Source organism: Bombina bombina, chromosome 5 (genome assembly GCF_027579735.1).
Source record: "Bombina bombina isolate aBomBom1 chromosome 5, aBomBom1.pri, whole genome shotgun sequence".
Lineage (NCBI taxonomy): Eukaryota > Metazoa > Chordata > Amphibia > Anura > Bombinatoridae > Bombina > Bombina bombina.
The window spans coordinates 52,083,043-52,107,487 of NC_069503.1; the positions used below are offsets into that span (position 1 = coordinate 52,083,043).

At 39.8% G+C, this 24,445-nt stretch overlaps 1 protein-coding gene across 1 annotated transcript in view; it reads left to right on the plus strand.

The window, feature by feature from the left end:
• Positions 1-5,092: 5,092 nt before the first annotated feature.
• Positions 5,093-24,445, plus strand: part of LOC128659825 (zinc finger protein 850-like) — a 186,718-nt gene continuing 167,365 nt past the window's right edge. The window contains exon 1 of the mRNA XM_053713397.1: positions 5,093-7,243. Coding sequence (XP_053569372.1) covers positions 5,140-7,243 — 2,104 coding nt within the window. The 5' untranslated portion in view covers positions 5,093-5,139. The remainder of the gene's footprint in view (positions 7,244-24,445) is intronic.

The window sequence follows — 24,445 nt, forward strand, 5'->3', positions numbered from 1 at the left end:
CATTGCAACCCCTTTTTTGTTTGTTCATTAATGCTGTGTGTTGAGTTATTTTGAGGGGACAGTAAATTAACACTGTTATACAGGCTGTACACTCACTACTTTACATTGTAGCAAAGTGTCATTTCATCAGTGTTGTTACATGAAATATATAATAAAATATTTACAGAAATGTGAGGAGTGTATTCACTTTTGTGGGATACTGTGTGTGTATAAAAGATAATGTATGCTAGAAACATTAGAAAAATAAACATTAGATTATACAGTTAGTGAACAAATAATAAAAGGGTTAAATTATTAGTACTGAAATACCCAGCATTGTACCTCACATGTATCTAATAACAGGGTAATATTATATTTCTGTTTGCAACTAAATTGTGTTAAAATAACAATTCCAATCAATAAAAACATAGTATAATGCTGTATCCTGAGATATTTTAGTACAAAATAGAAAAATCTCTCACATTTAAAAAAAACAACCCAGTTTGCTTCCTGCTTACTTATCCATATGATAATCACACCCTGAGGGGTAGGCAGGGACTCTGTACTCATGTGACACCAGAGGGGACAATAGACATCTATATGAGAACAAAAGGCCAGGTGTGACCCTCTCATTGTCTCCCAACTGACAAGTTGTACTCATGTGATTCACACAGAGAAAGGTGACACTCCCACATTAGTATAAATATCTGTGTAACACTCAGTGATATCACAGGAGGAACCAGAGAGACTTCATACTTACAGAGCTTCTGCTAAACGGTAATATGCAAAACCTGACATAAATCTTTATTAACAGCCTCACACGGTTGTGTTTTATATAATGATGAGAAAATATTGTTCTGTGTTTTGTTATGATAAAGATAAAATATTTCACTTCATATAAGAAACTGAGTTTAAATAAAAAGTCCACTGCATTTATTTAATTTGTTTTCTATATTTTTCATGCTGTGTTAATGAATTTAACATTACGTTCTTTAATTTAAAAAGCCCAATTTAATAAATAAGTATAGCATTTTGTAAAATGAATGTTTGTAGCAGAACCAAACAACATTTTGAAGTTTAAGGAGGTCTGTCCAATAATACATTTGTGGGGGTTGTTCCTGTTATTCAATGAGCAATAGATTCTTAAGTATCAGCTAATTAGAATCCTGTATTTCCCTATAGGTTTATAACTAACTGTAGAGGCCAGATAAACCATTGTCATTTAATATTAGTGTGAAGCTGCTATTTGCTCCAGTAATAAATATCACTCAGCTTATGGCCCTACTGTATCAGTCTCATCACATTTACTGATCTAATGATAAATATCTTGTGATCTGCATATTATTTTATTTCTAAAGAGGTTATTTTATAATACATTTCTTATTTCTATTAGCTGCACCTGTTTGTCATCAGAACGTTTATCCCACTGATCTGTGACTGATTCTTGTTGTTAGTAAAGACCTTAGTAAGTGTATTCTGCACCTTCAGCTGCTGCTGTTTATGTCACATGATCACAGACTTAAAGGGACAGTGTCCTGTACATTTGTTTTTCCCTTAAAATAACAAGAAGCCCCAAATGTTTTTCATCATTTAAATAGAACATATCATTTTCAACAACTTTCCAACTGACTTCTATTATGATATTTTATTCATTCTCTAGATATCATTAATTGAAGCAGCAGCAATGCAGTACTGGGAGCTAGCTGAGCACAATAGGTGAGCAAATGACAAGAGGCTTGTATGTGCCACTAATCAGCAGCTAGCGCACCATAGTGCATTATATGCTTTGTCACAAAGGTCCCCAAGGGAATAAAGCAGATTTGATAATAGAAGGAAATTGGAAAGTTGTTTAAATTTGAATCATAAAAGTTTAATTGTGGCTTTGCTGTTCCTTTAATGTGTTTCTAATTATACTATTTTATACACCGGTAAAACAAGAGTATATGGGAAATTTCTCCTTTAGCTTTATTTTTATGTAAAATAACTGTTTGCTGTTTGTAATTTATTTTCCTTATTAAATTGTACACAGCCTTTAAATGACCTGAGGCTCTGGCTCCTACTTAGCATATGCAGGAGATCACATTATATAAACATATGAGTCTGTTATTGGCTGATAGCTGTCACATGGTACATGAGTCTGTTATTGGCTGATAGCTGTCACATGGTACAGCTGCAGAACTACATTTACCAGAAAACAATCTACTGCTCTTTTTAAAGTGATGGTAAAGTTGCGCAGTGGTCAAACTGGCATTTGATTTAGGGAAAAAATATTACTTTCATTTATCATTTTTTTTTATCAATGACATTAAAGTTCTTACAGTTTTAACATTTGATTCCTAGTGTACCGTATTCCACCCAGCTCTGTGTAATAGATTTTTCTTCTGTGATGTTTTCTTTTTCCTCCAGTTGAAATCCTGGCCGTTACGCGACCAGGACTTTAGCTAATCCACCCACTTTATAGCGCATGTGCAAGCTATTTTGTAGCGACTTCGTTCATAAACATATAGGCTACCTTGATAAGCGCACAAAACGTTGCAACTTTACCATCACTTTAAATTCATAGTAAGTTTTGTTGCATTGTATTATTATTATGCATCTGTTGATTTTGTAATTCTGTATTTTATGGTCCCTTTAAATAGACTGAATTTGCCAAAAGAACATCTCATTATATTATCACTCTATGTAAACAGAAAAATTCTTTATTTTCTTAACTCTATCCAAGATAACAATTGAAATGAACATTTATGTGCCTATCTCTCCCACCCCCCCTTGCATTGTGATTTAAGACAACTCAGTACTGACCAAGAGAAGTTAAAGGGCTGGGGGTGGAGCACATGACAGATACAAAATGTCTGACAGTGAGATTTAGTAGGAAGTTCAATACCAATACTGCAGTATCCAATTTAACTTATATTTAAACTACTGATATTTAACATTTCTTTCAGGAGAAAATATTGTTTCAAATAAATGATAGAAAACAAAGATTATAATATATTTGTAAAGTTGGGATATGGCCCCATTTAAATAGATTTTCTACCATTATGTTGTATAGATCTGGGGAGTTTCATATTTAAGGGGCAATTATAACACTCACAGAGCTAACTGTACTAAATGCTTGTGGTGAATCAACAGCACATAAGTAATAACCTAATCAGCTGATCTGTATCTCATGAATTGTTATGTGTGCCTTTAATTATACCATACGTACAGTTAATCAGAACCATTATTTATTATTATCTGTCTAAACCATTTAATATACTTTTTACAGACACGGCCAGAGCACTGAGAGATATTGGGTATTGATGTAACTGGAGTGAATAAGGGAACCTTCTTCCTGAGCACAGACATTGGAGCCTGTTATCAGCATGAACTCATATGTGTTAGGTGAGTAAAATAGATATTATGCTGACTTTAAAGTTAAGGTAAAGTTTTTAGTTTTTGCAGCCTGTATTCTATTCCTCATCTAATATATAGTATGATCGCAACTTTTTTTTTTAAATTAGTATATATATTATTGTTATCAATACACTTTATATTTACAGTCCCAGCCGTTCCTAGCTCCGCCCTCCATGTATTTCCAGATTATTGCCTATATTACGTACAGAGCGGTCCCACTCGCTCTGTACGTACTTCAAATGCGCGTTCCCGATTGCCGGAACAATTGCGCATGCGCACCATTCCACATACAATCGATTTGCGCCTGCGTAACCGAAAAAATAAAATAGTAATGTCCAAACCAAAATAAGTGTTTACCAAATATACCACTTACTTAGATCGAATGAAACGAAATTGCAGCGCTTGTTGAATATGTAATCCAAACTGTTTGCAGACGCTGATATTGTTTCAATTTGCTTTACGTAGTAAATATATTCAGGTCTCTAGCGTGATTGCGCATGCTCTAAACTGGAGCGAGCCCGGGTAGGAAGTGAAAGAAATAATTGTAACGCATGCGCAGAACGTCCAGCAATAGTGTGACGTCAAATGACGGCCGCCTAACGGCCAGACTGACTATTGGCTGTTTAAAGAACGTGACCAGACAAGAAAAAAAAAAAAAAAAACGGGCTGTTTTTGAAAAGATTAGAAACCGAAATAAAACGGATTATAACTAGGTAAATATATGTAAATAATAAAATTGATGAATGAAAGTACCTCTCATTTGCATTGCCACTAATAACATCGTGCAAGGTTTACCTTCACTTTAATTACTGGGAAAATAGAATAGATCACTCTTAAAACAAATATAAACTATTATATTTATATCTGCATCTTTAAGCACACTTGTGTCAGTGACGTTATAAAGAAGGAGCAACCTCCATTGGGCTGAGGAGTAGGGTAAAAAAAAACTACTCCCCCTCTGTTCTTTTAGACAGATCATGTCCAACAACTGCCTAACCTCACTGCCTGACCTGGTACATTACTCAGAACACCGGCAATTCCACCTTCCCCTGCCCTTACCTCGCTCATGGAACTCCCACAACTATACTTATGCCTACCTTGTTCCCATTTGTGGAACACCCACAACTCCCCCAGTGTTCCCCACCCCAGAATCACCACTGATTTGTGTGCTTAATTTTACAGTGAGTATTATGAAACTAATAAAGTTTTTGGCTGTTTATATAAATAGAACCACAGCCAAAAGCTGAAGATTATCATACGGTCACTGCTTCTTACCCTCTCAAAACATCTCACACTGATGATTAGTCTGTGATGATTACGGCATCAGGTTCTCACCCAACTTGTTAAGCATGAGCTGGGCAGGGCTAAATGTGCAGTTGCTTGTGCAATGTTAAATGAGGATGGTAGATGCCACCTCTCTTGCCCAGAATACAGATGTACTTGTTCCCTGGCTGAGAACATTATCCACACGCACCTTGTTTAATGGGGCCCTATAACTTGTTTTCATCCGTAATCAGTAATTTCGTTTTCTATGATGTAGTAATGTTTACATTCTATGTCATCCTTTTTAATTTGTGATTTACAGGTAAATAAATTTAAAAATTAACAATGGAAGACATTTTTTGAGTAAAAAAAAATGTTTTTTATTGAGATGGATTATATTATAAATTGATAAACATTCTAATTTTTCTTTATTCCATTTCTTTTTATGTAGACAAACACTTGAATAGTTCATATCCATCCTTCACTACAGGAAACATCAGAATGATACAGCAAACTCCAAAAGTCTTAGACACTAATGACTATTCACAAACATTGGGGATATCACAGCAGATATTTAGAGAAGATGGTGAAATGGCAGGAACTGGGAAGCAATCATTGTGTACAGAGAGTAGTTTAGTCATCAAACAAGAGGACAACATTTATGAGTTATCTAGTGAAATTATTATCCCAGAGGATAAACCACACACATTTACTGAGTTTTCAAATCATATTAAAGAAGGGAGAAGTCTACAGTCTAGCCAAATGATTCATACAAAGGAGAAATCTTTGAAATCTACAGAATGTGAGAGAAGCTTTAGATGGAAGTCTCCTCTACTAGAACACTACAAAATTCACACAGGTGAGAAACCACACACATGTCCTGAGTGCGGCAAATGTTTTACACAAATGAGTCATCTGAAAAATCATGAAAGGATTCACACAGGGGAAAAGCCTTTCACATGTACAGAGTGTGGAAAAGGTTTTACACGAGTGGATTGTCTGAAAACTCATGAAAGGTTTCACACGGGAAAAGCCTTCACATGTACAGAGTGTGGAAAAGGTTTTTCACGAGTGGATTGTCTGAAAACTCATGAAAGGATTCACACAGGAGAAAAGCCTTTCACATGTACAGAGTGTGGAAAAGGTTTTACACGACTGGATTGTCTAAAAACTCATGAAAGGATTCACACAGGGGTAAAGCCTTTTACATGTACAGAGTGTGAAAAAAGTTTTACACAAATGAATGATCTGAAAAAGCATGAAAGGTTTCACACAGGGGAAAAGCCTTTCACATGTACTGAGTGTGGAAAATGTTTTACACAAACGAGTAATCTGAAAACTCATGAAAGGATTCACACAGGAGGAAAGCCTTTCACATGTACAGAGTGTGGGAAATGTTTCACATCCAAGGGAAATCTCATATATCATGAAAAGACCCACACAGGGGAGAAACCTTTCATGAAAACTCATGAAATTATTCACACAGGGGAAAAGCCTTTCATGTGTACAGAGTGTGGGAAATGTTTCGCATCTAAAGGAAGCCTTATGTATCACATAAAGATCCACACAGGGGAGAAACCTTTCACATGTAATGAGTGTGGGAGATGTTTCACATCCAAGGGAAATCTCATATCTCATGAAAAGACCCACACAGGGGAGAAACCTTTCACCTGTACAGAGTGTGGAAAAAGTTTTACACAAAAGTGTGATCTGAAAAAGCATGAAAGGATTCACACAGGAGAAAAGCCGTTCATGTGTACAGAATGTGGAAAAGGTTTTACACAAATGAATGATCTGAAAAAGCATGAAAGGTTTCACACAGGGGAAAAGCCTTTCACATGTACTGAGTGTGGAAAATGTTTTACACATAAGAGTGATCTGAAAAATCATCAATGGATTCACGCAGGAGAAAAGCCTTTCACGTGTACAGAGTGTGGAAAAAGTTTTACACAAAAGAGAAATCTGAAAACTCATGAAAGGATTCACACAGGGGAAAAGCCTTTCACATGTACTGAGTGTGGAAAATGTTTTACAGAAAAGGGTAGTCTGAAAGCTCATGAAAGGATTCACACAGGGGAAAAGCCTTTCACATGTACTGAGTGTGGAAAATGTTTTACACATAAGAGTGATCTGAAAAATCATCAAAGGATTCACACAGGAGAAAAGCCGTTCACATGTACAGAGTGTGGAAAAAGTTTTACACGAAAGTGTGATCTGAAAAAGCATGAAAGGATTCACACAGGAGAAAAGCCGTTCACATGTACAGAGTGTGGAAAAAGTTTTACACAAAAGTGTGATCTGAAAAAGCATGAAAGGATTCACAAAGGAGAAAAGTCTTTCATGTGTACAGAATGTGGAAAAGGTTTTACACAAATGAATGATCTGAAAAAGCATGAAAGGATTCACACAGGGGAAAAGCCTTTCACATGTACTGAGTGTGGAAAAAGTTTTACAAAAATGTCTAATCTGAAAACTCATGAAATGATTCACACAGGGGAAAAGCCTTTCACATGTACTGAGTGTGGAAAAAGTTTTACAAAAATGTCTACTCTGAAAACTCATAAAATGATTCACACAGGGGAAAAGCCTTTCACATGTACTGAGTGTGGAAAATGTTTTACACATAAGAGTGATCTGAAAAATCATCAAAGGATTCACACAGGAGAAAAGCCTTTCACGTGTACAGAGTGTGGAAAAAGTTTTACACAAAATGGAAATCTGAAAACTCATGCAATGATTCACAAGGGAAGAAATCTTTCACATGTTTAGAAAGTGGGAAAAAAGTTTTTTCTCTTGCAAGATGTATCGAGTCCACGGATTCATCCAATACTTGTGGGATATTCTCCTTCCCAACAGGGAGTGGCAAAGAGAGCACCCACAGCAGAGCTGTCTATATAGCTCCCCCCTTAGCTCCACCCCCAGTCATTCTCTTTGCTTGATCTAATCAATAGGAAGGGTAAAGTGAGTGTGATGACAAAAATGTTAGTTTTTATTTTCTTAAGCAAAAGTTTGTTATTTTAAATGGTACCGGTGTATACTATTCACTCTCTAGCAGAAAAGGGATAAAGATTTCTGCAAGGAGGTTGATGATCTTAGCACTTTGTAACTAAGATCCACTGCTGTTCCCACAGAGGCTGAGGAGTACAGGAAAAATTCAGTTGGGGGAACGGTTTGCAGGCTAATCTGCATTGAGGTATGTTCAGTAAAAAAAATTTCTAAACAGACTGATAATTATAGAAAAGGCTGACAATATTCCCATGAGGGAAGGATAAGCTGTATTCAGAGATTTAGTATGGAATTCAAGCTTGCATAAAGGGCTAAGTTGTTACTGGTGACACTTATGAGAAAAACTTTTTTATTAAAGAGGATTAACTTTTTGAGGGACTTTGGAGGTTAATTTTGGCTTATTTAAGGGTTATTAACCCACATGGCTAGTTTAGAAACACTTTGGTGTGTTTCTTTTAGGCCCCACTGACATCGAGTGAGGTGGGAGGGGCCTATTTTCGTGCCTCAGTTGCGCAGTTTATTTTACACACAAGACATCAAGCTGCTTCTCTGGAGGGTCCTGCTGTGTTTGAGGGCTTAAAGGAAGCTTTCCCCCCACAAATCTATCCCTAAGGGCAGGTAGGCGCCACAGCAGAGCTGTGGCAAGGTGCTGAACGTTTTTGTACCGGTTTTTGACGTTTTGTCAATCCGGTTTTTCCATTAAGGGGTTAATCGTTTATTTGAAGGTTTGGGCAATCTTACTAAAGCTTTAAGAATCCACTGTAAAACTTCCACTTTTTTACACTTTTGCAGAATTTGTGTACCTTTTTTCCTCTTAAAGGCACAGTACCGTTTTTTTCTAAGTGTGTTTTTACTTTGAATAAAGTGTTTTCCAAGCTTGCTTGTTTCATTACTAGCCTGATAAACATGTCTGACACCAAGGAAAATCCTTGTTCAATGTGTTTAGAAGCCATTGTGGAGCCCCCTCTTAGACTGTGTCCCAGTTGCACTGGTATGGCTATACGTTTTAAAGAACATATTGTAGCACTTAAAAATATAGCCCAAGATGATTCTCAGACAGAAGGAAATGAGGTTAGGCCATCTACCTCTCCCCAAGTGTCACAACCAGTAACGCCCGCACAAGTGACGCCAAGTACCTCTAGTGCATCTACTTTGTTTACCTTACAAGACATGGCAGCAGTTATGAATACTACACTCACAGAGGTATTATCTAAACTGCCTGGGTTACAAGGGAAGCGTGATAGCTCTGGGTTAAGAACAAATGCTGAGCCTTCTGACACTTTAGTAGCCGTATCCTATATACCCTCACAATGTTCTGAAGTAGGGGTAAGGGATTTGCTGTCTGAGGGAGAGATTTCTGATTCAGGGAAGACGCTCCCTCAGACAGATTCTGATATGTCGGCTTTTAAATTTAAGCTAGAACACCTCAGCTTGTTGCTCAGGGAGGTATTAGCGACTTTGGATGTTTGTGACCCTATTGTGGTTCAGAGAAATTGTGTAAAATGCACAAATACCTAGAGGTTCTGATTTACACTGTTTTTCCGGTCCCTAACAGGATTGCGAACATTGTCACTAGGGAGTGGGATAGACCAGGTATTCCGTTCGCTTCCCCTCCTGTTTTTAAGAAAATGTTTCCCATATCTGACACCATGCGGGACTCGTGGCAGGCGGTCCCTAAGGTGGAGGGAGCTATTTCTACTCTGTCTAAGCCTACAACTATACCTATTGAAGACAGTTGTGCTTTCAAAGATCCTATGGATAAAAAATTAGGGGGTCTCCTAAAGAAAATTTTTGTTCATCAAAGTTTTTTCTTCTCCAACCTATTGCGTGCATTGTTCCTGTAACTACTGCAGCTGCTTTCTGGTTCAAGGCGCTGGAAGACGTGCTTCAGGCGGAGACCCCATTAGAGGATATTAAGGCTCTTAAGCTGGCTAATTCTTTCATTACAGATACCGCTTTTCAACTGGCTAAATTAGTGGCAAAGAATTCAGGTTTTGCCATTTTAGTGCGCAGAGCGTTATTATGGCTTAAGTCCTGGTCAGCGGATGTGTCGTCAAAATCTAAACTTTTGAACATCCCTTTGAAAGGAAAGACCCTATTCGGGCCTGAACTGAAGAAGATTATTTCAGACATCACTGGAGGGAAAGGCCATGCTCTCCCTCAAGATAATACTAATAAGATGAGGCCCAAACAAAATAATTTTCGTTCCTTTCGAAACTTCAAGGGCGGTCTCGCTTCCTCCTCCCCTGCTGCAAAGCAAGTGGGAAACGTGTCTCAATCCAAGTCAGTCTGGAGACCTTACAGGCATGGAACAAGGGTAAACAGGCCAAAAAGCCTGCAGCTGCCTCCAAGACACCATGAAGGGGTAGCCCCCGATCCGGGACCGGATCTGGTAGGGGGCAGACTCTCTCTCTTCGCTCAGGCTTGGGCAAGAGATGTTCACAATTCCTGGGCTTTAGAAATTGTTTACCAGGGATAGCTTCTGGACTTCAAAGATTCCCCCCCAAGGAGGAGATTTCACATTTCTCAATTGTCTGCAAACCAGACAAAAAGAGAAGCGTTCTTATGCTGTGTTGAAGACCTACATACCATGGGAGTGATTCACCCAGTCCCAAGAGTGGAACAGGGGCGAGGGTTTTACTCCAATCTGTGGTTCCCAAAAAAGAAGGAACTTTCAAACCAATCTTGGATCTCAAAATCCTAAACAAATTCCTCAGAGTCCCGTCTTTCAAAATGGAGACTATTCGGACTATTCTGCCACTGATCCAGGAGGGTAAATATATGACCACCGTGGACTTAAAGGATGCGTATCTACACATACCTATCCACAAAGATCATCACCAATTTCTCAGGTTCACCTTTCTGGACAGGCATTACCAGTTTGTGGCTCTTCCCTTCCGGTTGGCCACTGCTCCCAGAATTTTTACAAATGTGCTAGGGTCCCTTCTGGCGGTTCTAAGACCGCGGGGCATAGCAGTGGCACCTTATCTAGACGACATCCTAATCCAGGCGTCGTCTTTCCAACTAGCCAAGTCTCACATGAACATCGTGTTGGCTTTTCTGAGATCTCATGGGTGGAAGGTGAACATAAAAAAGAGTTCTCTCATCCCCCTGACAAGAGTTTCCTTTCTGGGGACTCTAATAGACTCGGTAGAAATGAAAATATTTCTGACGGAGGTCAGAAAGTCAAAACTTGTAACCACCTGCCGAGCTCTTCATTCCATTCCTCAGCCGTCAGTGGCTCAGTGTATGGAGGTAATCGGACTAATGGTAGCGGCAATGGACATAGTTCCTTTTGCTCGTCTACACCTCAGACCACTGCAACTATGCATGCTCGAACAGTGGAATGGGGATTATGCAGATTTATCTCCTCAGATACATCTGGATCAGGAGACCAGAGATTCTCTTCTCTGGTGGTTGTCACAGGTTCACCTGTCCCGGGGAATGTGTTTCCGCAGGCCAGAGTGGGTCATAGTAACGACAGATGCCAGCCTACTTGGCTGGGGCGCAGTCTGGAACTCCCTGAAAGCACAGGGTTTATGAAACCAGGAGGAGGCTCTCCTCCCGATAAACATCCTAGAACTGAGAGCGATATTCAATGCGCTTCAGGCATGGCCTCAACTAGCCGGGGCCAAATTCATCAGATTTCAGTCGGACAAAATCACGACTGTAGCTTATATCAATCATCAAGGAGGAACACGGATTTCTCTAGCGATGATGGAGGTTGTCAAAATAATTCAATGGGCAGAGATGAACTCTTGCCATCTATCAGCAATCCATATCCCAGGGGTGGAGAACTGGGAGGCGAATTTCCTAAGTCGTCAAACTTTTCATCCGGGGGAGTGGGAACTCCATCCGGAGGTATTTGCCCAATTGATTCAGCTATGGGGCACACCGGAATTGGATCACATGGCGTCTCGCCAGAACGCCAAGCTTCCTTGTTATGGGTCCAGGTCAAGGGATCCCCAGGCAGTACTGATAGATGCTCTAGCAGTGCCCTGGTCCTTCAACCTGGCTTACGTGTTTCCACCATTCCCTCTCCGTCCGCGTCTGATTGCCAGAATGAAGCAGGAGAGAGCTTCGGTGATTTTGATAGCACCTGCGTGGCCACGCAGGACTTGGTATGCGGATCTGGTGGACATGTCATCCGTTCCACCGTGGACTCTGCCGCTGAGGCAGGACCTTCTAGTTCAGGGTCCATTCAAGCATCCAAATCTTCTTTCTCAGCATCTGACTGCTTGGAGATTGAACGCCTGATTTTATCAAAGCGTGGTTTCTCTGAGTCGGTCATTGATACCTTGATTCAGCCTAGAAAGCCTGTCACCAGGAAAATCTACCATAAGATATGGCGTAAATATCTTTATTGGTGTGAATCCAAGAGTTACTCATGGAGTTAGATTAGGATTCCTAGGATATTGGCCTTTCTCCAAGAGTGATTGGAGAAGGGCTTATCAGCTAGTTCCTTAACCCTTTAAGGACACAGCTTTCAGTTTGCTCAATTGTTTTATGACGGAAAAATTCCGTCATATGTCCATAAGAGGTTAAAGGGACAGATATCTGCTTTGTCTATTCTTTTACACAAACGCCTGGCAGATGTTCCGGACGTTTTGTTTTGTTAGAATCAAGCCTGTGTTTAAACCTGTTGCTCCTCCATGGAGTTTAAATATAGTTCTTAAGGTTCTTCAAGGGGTTCCGCTTGAACCTATGCATTCCATAGATATTAAGCTTCTATCTTGGAAAGTTCTGTTTTTAGTAGCTATCTCTTCGGCTCGAAGAGTTTCTGAATTATCTGCTTTACAGTGTGATTCACCTTACCTTGTCTTCCATGCTGACAAGGTGGTTTTGCGTACCAAACCTGGATTCCTTCCTATTTTTGTTTCTAATAGGAATATCAATCAGGAAATTGTTGTTTTTTCACTGTGTCCTAATCCTTCTTCAAAGAAGGAACGTCTGTTGCACAGCCTAGACGTGGTTCATGCTTTAAAGTTCTACTTGCAAGCAACTAAAGATTTCCGTCAAACATCTTCATTGTTTGTTGTCTATTCTGGAAAGCGGAGAGGACAGAAAGCTACAGCGACCTCTCTTTCTTTTTGGCTATAAAGCATCATCCGTTTTGCTTATGAGACTGCTGGCCAGCAGCCTCCTGAAAGGATTACAGCTCACTCTACTAGAGTGGTGGCTTCCACATGGGCTTTTAAAAACGAGGCTTTTGTTGAACAGATTTGTAAGGCGGCGACTTGGTCTTCGCTTCATACTTTTTCCAAATTTGATACCTTTGCTTCTTCGGAGGCTATTTTTGGGAGAAAGGTTCTACAAGCAGTGGTGCCTTTTGTTTACGTACCTATCTTGTCCCTCCCTTCATCTGTGTCCTAAAGCTTTGGTATTGGTATCCCACAAGTATTGGATGAATCCATGGACTCGATACATCTTGCAAGAGAAAACGGAATTTATGCTTACCTGATAAATTTCTTTCTCTTGCAATGTATCGAGTCCACGGCCCGCCCTGTCTATTTAAGACAGGTAGTATAATTTATTGAAAAAACTTCAGTCACCTCTGCACCCTATAGTTTCTCCTTTTTCTTCCTAACCTTCAGTCAAATGACTGGGGGGTGGAGCTAAGGGGGGAGCTATATAGACAGCTCTGCTGTGGGTGCTCTCTTTGCCACTTCCTGTTGGGAAGGAGAATATCCCACAAGTATTGGATGAATCCGTGAACTCGATACATCGCAAGAAAGAGAAATTTATCAGGTAAGCATAAATTCTGTTTTTTATTGAAATCAGGTATCACAAAACACCAAATATTTACACACAAATAAACTTTATATACACAGTGTACAAACCTTTTTACAATTATCCTAAAGAGGACAAACTCTCTAAATAGAAGCATCAAAAAGGATCCTATTGTAAATAATACTTCTAAATCCCAGTTCTAAAAGCACCAGATTGGAAGTGTTCTCCTGCTGTCCTTTGTTCCTCTATATATGTGCACCTCAGTTTCTCTCATATCAATGTGATAGAATACAAACACCACACAGGAATATACAGATCTGTCCTCATACTGACCAGTTTACACAACCATTCACCACCAAATCAACCCCAGTGTTGTTTATTAATATGCCAGTGTTAGGTGTTGTACGTTTGATTTAAATAGGGGATAAAATAAATATATTTACAGAATAAAGGAGTCTTTTTATGAATAGAGTGTCTGAAAATTATATAAACCATAACAGCAGTCTCAAATGATTGACATCTGGGAGTTACAGTATATTTAATGTGCACATCATGTGGATAAACCTTTTCTTATAGCAATAGATGCTTAGCATTGTACATGTTATATACCAGAGGAATTACTGAGAGGAAACTGATTTTATTTGAGACACAATGTCAGTAACCGGTACATATGTGATCATAATCAGTTTAATTCAAATGGCTACTATAACCTACATGTATACTGGGTATGTAATATTTATCTTATGTTCTGTAACTTGATATTATGTCTGTTAGATGTTTTCATGTTAAAAAGAAGCCACAAGAACTGATAATAGCACATACTGTATATATAAAGGGAACATTATATGTCTGATAAATCCCTTTGTATCAAGAGCACAAGTGTTAGGTATGTTTATATCATTGTGTGCATATATCATGTATTGCGGCTTTCTTTCATGAAATTGGCAAGAGTCCATTAGCTAGTGACGTATGGGATATACAATCCTACCAGGAGGGGCAAAGTTTTACAAACCTCAAAAAGCCTATAAATACACCCCGCACCACACCCACAATTCATTTTTTCAAACTTTGCCTCCCCATGGAGGTGGTGAAGTAAGTTTGTGCTTGATTTTCTTCTGTGATATGCGCTTCTCAGCATTTTGAAACCTGATTCCTCTCAGAGTACAGAGTTTGTCAGAGGGATGTGAAGAGAGTATCACCTATTGATTCTATGGTTTTCCTCATGGAAAATCATTTCAAAGGTTCTCTGTTATCAGTCGTAGAGATTCATCTCCTACCTCCCTTTTCAGATTGACGATATATTCTCATATCCATTACCTTTACTGATACTGTTTCAGTACTGGTTTGGCTATCTGCTATATGTGGATGGGTGTCTTTCGGTAAGTATGTTTTCATTACTTAAGACACTCTCAGCTATGGTTTGGCACTTTATGTATTAATATACATTTTTAAATATATGTATTGTACTTATATTTGCCATGAGTCAGGTTTATGTATATTTCCTTTTGCAGACTATCAGTTTAAAATTTGGGAAAACATATTTAGGAAGTAATTTTTTTCTTACCTGGGGTATAGTGTCTTCTTCAAATTGACTGGTTTTTCATTATTTTTTGCGAGCAAAATTAGACTTATGAGTTTGCAAAATGTTGATATTTATTGCGTCATTCTTGGCACAATAAATTGTTTTTGGCGCAAAGGTACGTTTGGTGATGCAAATTCGTCATTTCCGGCATCTTGGTTGATGCCAGGTTTCCTTGCACAAGGTTGTGTCTGCCATGACGCGAGTTGCGTTATTTCTGGATGTTGTTAGCGCCAAAAATTGTCATTTTGCATTGTGCATCATACTTGGCGCCAAAAAAAAATATTATTTAAACCCCAGTTCCTATATGCCTCTTGCCTTTTTTATGCTCAGAGGGCTATGCTGTTTGCATTTTTTTCCCATTCCTGAAACTGCCATATTAGGAAATTGATAATTTTGCTTTATATGTTGTTTTTGTCTCTTACATTTGCAAGATGTCTCAGTTAGATCCCTCCTGCATGATAACAGTTCTAACAAAGCTAAGTGTATCTGTTGTAAATTAGCATAGATTATATCTCCAGCTGTAGTATGTAACAGTTGTCATGATAAACTTTTACATGCAGAGAATGTATCCATCAGTACTAGTACAATGCCTGTTGTTCCTTCAACATCTAATGTACATGATATCCCTGTGAATATAAAAGATTTTATTGCTGATGCGATTCAGAAGGCTTTGTCTGCTATTCCGCCTTCTAATAAACGTAAAAGGTCTTTTAAAACTTCTCATAAAGTTGATGAAATTTCAAATGACTGACAATATACTGAATTATCCTCCTCTTATGAGGATCTATCTGATTCAGAAGATCCTACCTCAGATATTGACAGTGACAAATCTACTTATCTCTTTAAGATGGAGTATATTCGTTCCTTGTTAAAGGAGGTGTTGATTACTTTGGATATTGAGGAATCTAGTCCTCTTGATACTAAAACTAAAAAACATTTAAATTATGTTTATAAACCTCCTGTGGTTACTCCACAGGTTTTTCCAGTTCCTGATGCTATTTCTGATATGATTTCAAAGGAATGGGATAGGCCTGGTACTTCTTTTATTCCTTCTTTTAGGTTTAAAAAGTTGTATCCTTTGCTAGCAGCTAGATTGGAGTTTTGGGAAAATATCCCCAAAGTTGATTGGGCTATCTCTACTTTTGCCAAACGTACTACTATTCCTATGGAGGATAGTACTTATTTTAAGGATCCTTTAGATAGGAAACTTGAATCTTATCTATGGAAAGGAAAGCTTATTTATTTTCTGGCAATATTCTTAGGCCTGCTATTTCTATGGCTGATGTTGCAGCTGCATCAACTTTTTGGTTGGAAAGCTTAGCGCAAGAGGAAACAGATTCTGATTTGTCTAGCATTGTTCGCTTGCTTCAAAATGCTAATCATTTTGTCTGTGATGCTATTTTTTATATCATGAAAATTGATTTTAAATCTATGTCTTTAGCTATTTTAGCTAGAAGAGCTTTGTGGCTCACATATTGGAATGCTGACATTGTATCTTAGTCTAGATTGCTATCTCTTTCTTTCCAAGGTAACAATTTATTTGGTTCTCAGTTGGATTCAAGTTTTTCAACTGTCACTGGGGGGAAGGGAGTTTTTTTTGCCTCAGGATAAAATATCTTAAGGTAAATCTAAAGCTTCTAATCGTTTTCTTTCTTTTCGACAGAATAAGGAACAGAAAGACAATCCTTCCCCCAAAGAATCTGGTTCCAATTGGAAACCTTCAAGTTGGAATTAATCCAAGCCTTTTAAGAAACCAAAGCCAGCCCCAAGTTTGCATGAAGGTGTGGCCCTCATTCCAGTTCAGCTGGTGGGAGGCAGATTAAAAAATTTCCAAAACATTTGGGTAGATTCTGTCCAAAATCAATGGATTCAGAGTATTGTCTCTCAAGGGTATCGAATAGGATTCAGAGTAAGACTTCCTGTGAGAATATTTTTTCTCTCACACATTCCAGCAAATACAGTGAAACCTTGGGCTTTTCTGAAGTGTGTTTCAGATCTAGAGCTTTCAGAGGTAATCATACCAGTTCCGTTTCAGGAACAGGGTCTGGGGTTTTATTCAAACCTATTCATTGTCCCAAGGAAAGAAAATTAATTCAGGCCAGTTCTGGATCTGAAAATTTTGAATCATTTTGTAAGAGTGCCAACTTTCAAAATGGTGAGTATAAGGACTATTCTGCCTTTTGTTCAGCAAGGTCATTATATGTCCACGATAGACTTACAGGATGCATATCTTCATATTCCGATTCATCCAGACCACTATCAATTTCTGAGATTCTCTTTTCTAGACAAGCATTACCAATTTGTTGCTCTTCCATTTGGCCTAGCGACAGCTCCAATAATTTTTTCGAAGGTTCTCGGTGCCCTACTCTCTGTAATAAGAGAACAGGGTATTGCGGTGTTTCCTTAGTTAAACGATATCTTGGTACTAGCTCAGTCTTTACATTCTGTTAAATCTCACACAATTCAACCAGTGTTGTTTCTTTAAAGACATGGTTGGAGGGTCACAGAATTCACAGAACTCTGTGCTATTTTCAGGGCTCTTCAGGTTTGGCCTCTGTTGAAGAGAGAACCATTCATTTGTTTTCAGACAGACAATATCACAACTGTGGCATATGTCAATCATCAGGGTGGGACTCACAGTCCCCTAGCTATGAAAGAAGTATATTGGATACTTTCTTGGGCGGAATCCAGCTCTTGTCTAATTTCTGTGGTACATATCCCAGGTGTAGACAATTGGGAAGCAGATTATCTCAGCCGTCAGAGTTTACATCCGGGGGAGTGGTCTCTTCATCCAGATGTGTTTTTTCAGATTGTTCAAATGTGGGGTCTTCCAGAAATAGATCTGATGGTTTCCCATCTAAACAAGAAACTTCCCAGGTACTTGTCCAGGGATCCTCAGACGGAGTTGGTGGGTGCCTTAGCAGTTCCTTGGTTTTACCAACCTGCTTATATCTTCCCGCCTCTAGTTCTTCTTCCAAAAGTGATCTCCAAGATCATCAAGGAACAATCATTTGTGTTTCTGGTAGCACCAGCATGGCCTCACAGGTTCTGGTATGTAGATCTTGTCCGGATGTCCCACTTCCTTTAAGACCAGACCTTCTGTCTCAAGGACCATTTTTCCATCAGGATCTCAAATCGTTACATTTGAAGGTATGGTAATTGAACGCTTAGTGCTTAGTCATAGAGATTTCTCTGACTCAGTGATTGATACTATGTTACTGGCTTGTAAATCTGTTTCTAGGAAGATTTATTATCGAGTTTGGAAGTCTTATATTTCATGGTGTTCTTTTCATAAATTCTCCTGGCATTCTTTTAGAATTCCTAGAATTTTACAGTTTCTTCATGATGGTTTGGATAAAAGTTTGTCTGAAAGTTCCTTGAAGGGACAAATCTCTGCTATTTCTGTTTTATTTCACAGAAAGATTGCTAAGCTTCCTGATATTCACTGTTTTGTGCAGGTTTTGGTCCGTATCAAGCCTGTCATTAAATCAATCTCACCTCCTTGGAGTCTTAATTTGGTTTTGAAGGCTTTACAGGCTCCTCCTCCTTTTGAGCTTATGCATTCTTTGGATATTAAACTACTTTCTTGGAAAGTGTTATTCCTTTTGGCAATCTCTTCTGCTAGAAGAGTTTCCGAATTATTTGCTCTTTCTTGTGAGTCTCCTTTTCTAATTTTCCATCAGGAATAGGCAGTTTTGCAGACTTCATTTACATTTTTACCTAAAGTTGTGAATTCTAACAACATTAATAGGGAAATTGTTGTTCCCTCTTTGTGGCCTAATCCTAAGAATTCTTTGGAGAGATCCTTATTTCTCTTGTTAAGTGTATTCAGTCCACGGGTCATCCATTACTTATGGGATATATTCCCTTCCCAACAGGAAGTTGCAAGAGGATCACCCAAGCAGAGCTGCTATATAGCTCCTCCCCTCACATGTCATATCCAGTCATTCTCTTGCAACCCTCAACAGAAGGAGGTCGTGAGAGGAGTGTGGAGTTTTTTACACTTAATTATTTCTTCAATCAAAAGTTTGTTATTTTAAATGGCACCGGAGTGTGCTGTTTTTTCTCTCAGGCAGTATTTAGAAGAAGAATCTGCCTGCGTTTTCTATGATCTTAGCAGAAGTAACTAAGATCCACTGGCTGTTCTCGCACATTCTGAGGAGTGGGGTAACTTCAGAAAAGGGAATAGCATGCGGGGTCCCCTGCAAACGAGGTATGTGCAGTAAAATATTTTTCTAAGGAATGGAATTGACTAAGAAAATACTGCTGATACCGATGTAATGTAAGTACAGCCTTAAATGCAGTAGTAGCGACTGGTATCAGGCTGATGAATGTATGTGCAGTAAAGTAATTTTCTAAGGAATGGAATTTGACTAAGAAAATGCTGTTAATACTGAAGTAATGTATGAGCCTTAACTGCAGTAGAAGCGACTGGTAGCAGGCTTATTAATAACACTACATAACCTTTAAAATGGATGTTAAAACGTTTACTGGCATGTTAATCGTTTTTGTGAGGTACTTTGGTGATAAAACTTATTGGGGCATGATTTTTTCCACATGGCTAACATATATTTCTGCATAGAAACAGTTAACTGAGGTCTCCCACTGTTGTAATATGAGTGGGAGGGGCCTATTTTAGCGCTTTTTTGCGCAGTAAAAATTCAGTCACAGTCTTCCTGCTTCTTCCTCCATGATCCAGGACGTCTCTAGAGAGCTCAGGGGTCTTCAAAATTCATTTTGAGGGAGGTAATCAGTCACAGCAGACCTGTGACAGTGTGTTTGACTGTGATAAAAATGTTAATTGTTAAATTGATTATCCGTTTTGGGTATTAAGGGGTTAATCATCCATTTGCTGGTGGGTGCAATCCTTTACTAACTTAATACATTTACTGTGAAAATTTGGTTGCTATAACTGATTTGGTTCATTGTTATTTCAACTGTGACAGTTTTTTTGTGCCATTTAAAGGCGCAGTAGCGTTTCTTATATTGCTTGTAAATTTATTTGAAAGTATTTTCCAAGCTTGCTAGTCTCATTGCTAGTCTGTTTAAACATGTCTGACACAGATGAATCTGTTTGTTCACTATGTTTGAAGGCCAATGTGGAGCCCCATAGAAATATGTGTACTAAATGTATTGACGTCACTTTAAATAAAAGTCAGTCTTTATCTGTAAAGAAATTATCACCAGACAACGAGGGGGAAGTTATGCCGACTAATTCTCCTCACGTGTCAGTACCTTCGCCTCCCGCTCAGGAGGCGCGTGATATTGTGGCGCCAAGTACATCAGAGAGGCCCTTACAAATCACTTTGCAAGACATGGCTACTGTTATGACAGAAGTTTTATCTAAATTGCCAGAACTAAGAGGCAAGCGCAATAGCTCTGGGTTAAGAACAGAGCGCGCTGATAATGTGAGAGCCATATCCGATACTGCGTCACAATTTGCAGAACATGAAGACGGAGAGCTTCATTCTGTGGGTGACGGTTCTGATCCAGGGAGACTGGATTCAGAGATTTCTAATTTTAAATTTAAGCTTGAGAACCTCCGTGTATTGCTAGGGGAGGTATTAGCGGCTCTGAATGATTGTAACACGGTTGCAATTCCAGAGAAATTATGTAGGCTGGATAGATACTATGCGGTGCCGGTGTGTACTGACGTTTTTCCTATACCTAAAAGGCTTACAGAGATTATTAGCAAGGAGTGTGATAGACCCGGTGTGCCCTTTTCCCCTCCTCCTATATTTAGGAAAATGTTTCCAATAGACGCCACCACACGAGACTTATGGCAGACGGTCCCTAAGGTGGAGGATAGTTGTGCTTTATCGGATCCAATGGATAAAAAATTAGAAGGTTACCTTAAGAAAATGTTTGTTCAACATGGTTTTATCTTACAGCCCCTTGCATGCATTGCGCCTGTCACTGCTGCTGCGGCATTCTGGTTTGAGTCTCTGGAAGAGGCCATTCGGACAGCTCCATTGGATGAGATTATGGACAAGCTTAAAGCACTTAAGATAGCTAACGCATTTGTTTCCGATGCCGTCGTACATTTAACCAAACTAACGGCTAAGAACTCCGGATTCGCCATCCAGGCGCGCAGAGCGCTATGGCTTAAATCCTGGTCAGCTGACGTGACTTCTAAATCTAAATTGCTTAATATTCCTTTCAAAGGGCAGACCTTATTCGGGCCCGGCTTGAAAGAAATTATTGCTGACATTACTGGAGGTAAGGGTCATACTCTTCCTCAGGACAGGGCCAAATCAAAGGCCAAACAGTCTAATTTTCATGCCTTTCGTAACTTCAAGGCAGGAGCAGCATCAACTTCCTCCGCTCCAAAACAGGAAGGAACTGTTGCTCGTTACAGACAGGGCTGGAAACCTAACCAGTCCTGGAACAAGGGCAAGCAGACCAGAAAACCTACTTCTGCCCCTAAGACAGCATGAAGAGAGGGCCCCCTATCCGGAAACGGATCTAGTGGGGGGCAGACTTTCTCTCTTCGCCCAGGCTTGGGCAAGAGATGTCCAGTATCCCTGGGCGTTGGAGATCATATCCTAGGGATATCTTCTGGACTTCAAAGCTTCTCCTCCACAAGGGAGATTTCATCTTTCAAGGTTATCAGCAAACCAAATAAAGAAAGAGGCGTTTCTACGCTGTGTACAAGACCTCTTACTAATGGGGTTGATCCACCCAGTTCCGCGGACGGAACAAGGGCAAGGATTTTACTCAAATCTGTTTGTGGTTCCCAAGAAAGAGGGAACCTTCAGACCAATCTTGGACCTAAAGATCTTAAACAAATTCCTAAGAGTTCCATCATTCAAAATGGAAACTATTCGAACCATCCTACCCATGATCCAAGAGGGTCAGTATATGACCACAGTGGACTTAAAGGATGCCTACCTTCACATACCGATTCACAAAGATCATTATCGGTACCTAAGATTTGCCTTTCTAGACAGGCATTACCAATTTGTAGCTCTTCCCTTCGGTTAGCTACGGCCCCGAGAATTTTTACAAAGGTTCTGGGCTCACTTCTGGCGGTGCTAAGACCGCGAGGCATAGCGGTGGCTCCGTACCTAGACGACATTCTGATACAAGCGTCAAGTTTTCAAATTGCCAAGTCTCATACAGAGATAGTTCTGGCATTTCTGAGGTTTCATGGGTGGAAGGTGAACGTGGAAAAGAGTTCTCTATTACCACTCACAAGGGTTCCCTTCCTAGGGACTCTTTTATAGATTCTGTAGAGATGAGAATTTACCTGACGGAGTCCAGGTTATTAAAACTTCTAAATGCTTGCCGTGTCCTTCATTCCATTCCACGCCCGTCAGTAGCTCAGTGCATGGAAGTAATCAGCTTAATGGTAGCGGCAATGGACATAGTGCCATTTGCGCGCTTGCATCTCAGACCGCTGCAATTATGCATGCTAAGTCAGTGGAATGGGGATTACTCAGATTTGTCCCCTCTACTAAATCTGGATCAAGAGACCAGAGATTCTCTTCTCTGGTGGCTTTCTCAGGTCCATCTGTCCAAAGGGATGACCTTTCGCAGGCCAGATTGGACGATTATAACAACAGATGCCAGCCTGCTATTTTGGGGCGCAGTCTGGAACTCCCTGAAGGCTCAGGGATCGTGGACTCAGGAGGAAAAACTCCTCCCAATAAATATTCTGGAATTAAGAGCAATATTCAATGCTCTTCTAGCTTGGCCTCAGTTAACAACACTGAGGTTCATCAGATTTCAGTCGGACAACATCACGGGGGAACCAGGAGTTCACTAGCGATGTTAGAAGTCTCAAAGATAATTCGCTGGGCAGAGTCTCACTCTTGCCACCTGTCAGCGATCTACATCCCAGGAGTGGAGAACTGGGAGGCAGACTTTCTAAGTCGCCAGACTTTTCATCCGGGGGAGTGGGAACTTCATCCGGAGGTCTTCGCCCCCAACTGATTCGTCGTTGGGGCAAACCGGAACTGGATCTCATGGCGTCTCGCCAGAACGCCAAACTTCCTTGTTACGGACCAGGTCCAGGGACCCGGAAGCGGCGCTGATAGATGCTCTAGCAGCCCCTTGGGTTTTCAACATGGCTTAGGTGTTTCCACCATTTCCGCTGCTTCCTCGACTGATTGCCAAGATCAAACAGGAGAGAGCATCAGTGATTCTGATAGCGCCTGCGTGGCCACGCAGGACCTGGTATGCAGACCTAGTGGACATGTCGTCCTGTCCACCATGGTCTCTGCCTCTGAGGAAGGACCTTCTAATTCAGGGTCCTTTCAACCATCCAAATCTAATTTCTCTGAGACTGACTGCATGGAGATTGAACGCTTGATTCTATCAAAGCGTGGCTTCTCGGAGTCGGTTATTGATACCTTAATACAGGCTCGGAAACCTGTTACAAGAAAAATTTACCATAAGATATGGCGTAAATACTTGTATTGGTGTGAATCCAAGAGTTACTCATGGAGTAAGGTTAGGATTCCTAGGATATTGTCTTTTCTACAAGAGGGTTTAGAAAAGGGCTTATCTGCTAGTTCGTTAAAGGGACAGATTTCTGCTCTGTCTATTCTTTTACACAAACGTCTGGCAGAGGTTCCAGACGTTCAGCCTTTTTGTCAGGCTTTGGCTAGGATTAAGCCTGTGTTTAAGACTGTTGCTCCGCCGTGGAGCTTAAACTTAGTTCTTAAAGTTCTTCAAGGTGTTCCGTTTGAACCTCTTCATTCCATTGATATTAAGCTGTTATCTTGGAAAGTTCTGTTTGTTTTTTGTTTTTGTTTGTTTGTTTTGTTTTTTTTTAATTCTTTTTATTAAGGACAAAAGAGAAAGGACACATATGATTACAGTTTTACATCAGAGACGGCATAATCATGAGGAAATGACCCCTTGTACAGTTAAGTAAAGGTAGGTATAGTAACAGATAATGCCATGGAGCATTCTCTCATGTCCCATTTTTTTTTTGGTTTTAAGTTAGCTGTTCGGTTATCAGTTGTTTGTGTACGCTGTGTTTAAATGCACTAAAGGTAGGAGCAGCATTCCCGGTCCAGACCCTAAGAATAGTCTTTCTGGCGATTAAAATTATGGTAGTTAGTATTGAGATGTGCCTAGTGTCTTGTTCCTCCCAATCCAAGAAGCAAACTTGCTCCACTTCTAATTTAACCCTGATTTTGATGACGTTTGTGATCCAGTAAGCTATCCTACCCCAGAACTGTGTAACTCGTGGGCAGGTATAGAAGTAATGAAGAAAATCCGGGTCGTCAATCCCGCACTTACTGCACTTATTTACCACCCCGAGCTTCCATTTAGCTAGCCTACGTGGGATAATGTAATCTTTATGCAGCATTCTGATCTGGGATTCTCTCAGTGTCATAGATAATGTTGCCCTTTTAACGTTCTCTATACTGTGTTGGATTAGTTCTAACATATTTTCCCTTTCTATTTGTCCCCTCCATTTGCTTTCTAATAGTGTTAAATGCTTAGATTCAACCTGGTTCAGCAGTGTTCTATATA